The sequence below is a fragment of the Pterocles gutturalis genome, unplaced genomic scaffold (assembly GCF_000699245.1).
Source record: "Pterocles gutturalis isolate BGI_N339 unplaced genomic scaffold, ASM69924v1 scaffold3174, whole genome shotgun sequence".
Classification (NCBI taxonomy): Eukaryota; Metazoa; Chordata; class Aves; order Pterocliformes; family Pteroclidae; genus Pterocles; species Pterocles gutturalis.
The window spans coordinates 24,298-27,353 of NW_010135478.1; the positions used below are offsets into that span (position 1 = coordinate 24,298).

Here is a 3,056-nt window from a genome sequence, read left to right on the forward strand (position 1 = left end):
GCCGCCCGCCTGGGTCCCCCGGGGGGCTGTGCGTGCTGCCGATGAACCGGAACTCCTTTGTCCTTAAAAATATATGGGCTGAAATAACATGCTGAGTTTCAGAGGCTGTTCAGCTGTGAAACACCCCTGACACGAGCGGGCTGCCCGAGCCGAGCCAGCTGATCCACCAGGCATGTGCCACCTCCTGCTCTGCTCAGACCATTCCCCTTGGATTACAGTGCAAACCACAGAGCCAACGCTGCACAGAAAACTCATCATTGGAATAAACGTTAATGCAGCTCAGGGTATAGCAAATGCTGCTAGGAAATATTAATTTCTTAACAAATAGAAATATAAAAATAATATAGTGTAGGCAGCTACAATAGCAAACTGGGTCAGACTTTAGATACACCTCATTAATCCATTGGGTTTCTTTTTCTCCTCCAGTGAATCACACCTAGCTCTTTCAATGGAGAAAGGTTTATTTGCACATGGAGAAAGGCCTTTTCAACATCACCAGTGAGACCTGTATTTTACTAATCCTTGCAAAAATCAGGGGCCAAGCTAAACATAAAATAAACAGGCTGGGATTTTCTTTGCAAGACAGCAGGGAGCAGCCGTCTCTCCTGCCTGCTGTGCCACAGCTGTGGCCAGGCAATGGGGGAGCAGTGCACCGCTCTGCAGCTCAGTACCACTCAGGGATCACGCCCACCCCGTGATCAGATCTGACACATCGGCGTCACCGACGCACAAAATGTTGCTGCTCTGAGCGGCGTCGCTGCAAAACCCATTAGTGGCAGGAGAGGGTCGTATGTGCGTACAACACCATGTGCCTGTCAGAGGAAAGCAGGGAACGTGTTATGTGACACTGACCCAAAATACTGCCCTATTTTATATCCATGTTGTGGTGAGACTGCTCAAGATGTTGAAATTCCCTCGTCCCTGCCAAGCCTGTGAGGCTTTGAACAGGGGAACGGAGGGACCAAAGGGTCGTTTGATTGTGGTGGAGCATAACTCCTGGTGCCGGTGATGCAGAAGCCCTCCCTCCCCAGAGGGCGTTGCTATTTAAACAGCTAATTAAGAAAAAGAGACATAAGCAGAAAGATAGCCTGTAGGAACACAGCCCCAGATCCTGAGTGCTCTCTGGAGGGATTTGGGTATTTAGTTTCCCTCAGGCGCTGGCCAGCAGCAGACGACTTTAGGCACAGTGCATGGTGCAGGCAGGGGCTCCGCTCAGCTCCTGGGGTACCGACGGGCAGGGGTACGGGACCCGAGGAGCAACCTCCTGGCCCCTGGGCCAGCTCTCCTGGCTTTACAGTTATGCAGAAATACAGTGCAAACCAGCAAGTGCAGGCGTGGAAATTTCCACCATCCGTCTGCCAGTTTCCAAACGTGAGTAATGCTCAAAAGATTAATGATGCTCGTCATCTGCAGCACGAGCCGTGGGCTGGCAGGGGGAAAGGGCAAAGCTCTTGTTCTTTATAATACACAGGGCACCTGCAACAACACAGTGCACTGACCACAGCCTGTCAGTCTGCAAGAAATCCCTCTTTCAGCAGAAGTCCTCACCATAGTGTTCAACAGCTTTTAAAACATGCAACAGAAACAGGTGGAGTGGGGTGATGGAGAGCTCTGCCTCCCCGACCGCGGCAACAGGGCCACCCCTGCCAGCACCCCTGGGTACAAATAAACAGACCCACAGGTCTTGGGCTTCAGCATGCCCTGGATAACCCCAAATACCCATCAGCCCCAGTTCCAGTGGCACAGCTCGGGGATACCCCACCAAACCGCCGAGGCAGCAGATGCCCAGCAGCAGCCATGGACAAAAGGAGTTTAACTGTTTTTATGTGGTTTTTGCTTGGTTTTTTTTGCTTTTAAGTGACCGTTTCTAGTAATGACTCAAGACTCTGCTTCTCTCTCTGAGCAGCCATGGACAAAAGGATTTTAACTGTTAATGACTCAAGACTCTGCTTCTCTCTCTGCAGTGTTTGGCCACTCTTGTCATCATGCTCGTTGGAGACACATACACGCTAATCAACTACGTGTCGTTTATTAACTACCTCTGCTACGGAGTGACAATTATAGGCCTGATCGTCTTACGCTGGAAGAAACCCAAAATCTTCAGACCTATCAAGGTGACAATATTAAAGCTAAATCTCTTGGTTGCAATAGCGATGCGAAGGTGGGACGGGCACACCAAGCCCTCCATCCTCATGTTTTGAAGAACAGTTTATTTTTGGACATAGTGGTAATGCGTTAAGGTCCCAAAGTGCATCCCAAAGTATCATTAGTGTGAAAATAGAATACAAAGGCAGACCCCTTGTGAATTGCTGGGATGGGCAGAGAGGATGACAGCTCTGGGGGGGAAGGGGAACACAACCCGTGGGGGGTCCTGAAGCCACAGCGCTGCATGCAGCCTCCCACAGCCCCAGTCAGCCGCTGCTGTTGCTCTGCACACTCCTGCTCTGCTCTGCTCTCTCCTGGCAGGTGAACCTCCTCATCCCCATTGCTTACCTGGCATTTTGGGCATTTCTGCTGATCTTCAGCTTGTACTCTGAGCCAGTCGTCTGTGGAGTTGGACTCATTATCATTTTAACTGGAGTACCAGTGTTTTTCCTTGGAGTCTACTGGAGAAATAAACCAAAGTGTGTAAATAGGCTAATAGGTAAGCCAGTGCCACGGTGCCTCGCCGTGCTCCTGGGGCCACTGCTTGAGCTCGGCTCTGCAGGGATCTGCCCAACCCCTGACGCATTGGCACTAAACAGCCAGGGAACGCCTCGTGCCAGCCGACCACCGCTCCCCGTCATGGGCAGCCCTGGGCACAAAGTGGGTCTGGCTTCGGCTGCGTTCTTGTGGCCAGACACTGCACAAGCCCTGCATGGCATGATAAATTATTTCACGCTCAAAAGATAAGAAAGCCTTACTTTATCACTCATATAAAATTAAAACTGGACCTAAGCCTTTTATTTGGCTTTTAATTGTTTTGCTCCGAGGTTAGGGCTTTCAAAGCAGCAAGCCAGGCCCTTCGCTCTGCCCGGAGGATTTCCACTGGCTGTGGTGGGGCTCGGCTGCCAGCA

General features: G+C 51.0%; 1 protein-coding gene across 1 annotated transcript in view; it reads left to right on the forward strand.

The window, feature by feature from the left end:
* Positions 1-3,056, forward strand: part of SLC7A10 (solute carrier family 7 (neutral amino acid transporter light chain, asc system), member 10) — a gene marked incomplete at its 5' end in the record, with an annotated part of 16,704 nt that overhangs the window by 13,010 nt on the left and 638 nt on the right. The window contains 2 exons of the mRNA XM_010081889.1: positions 1,965-2,114; positions 2,467-2,644. Coding sequence (XP_010080191.1) covers positions 1,965-2,114; positions 2,467-2,644 — 328 coding nt within the window. The remainder of the gene's footprint in view (positions 1-1,964; positions 2,115-2,466; positions 2,645-3,056) is intronic.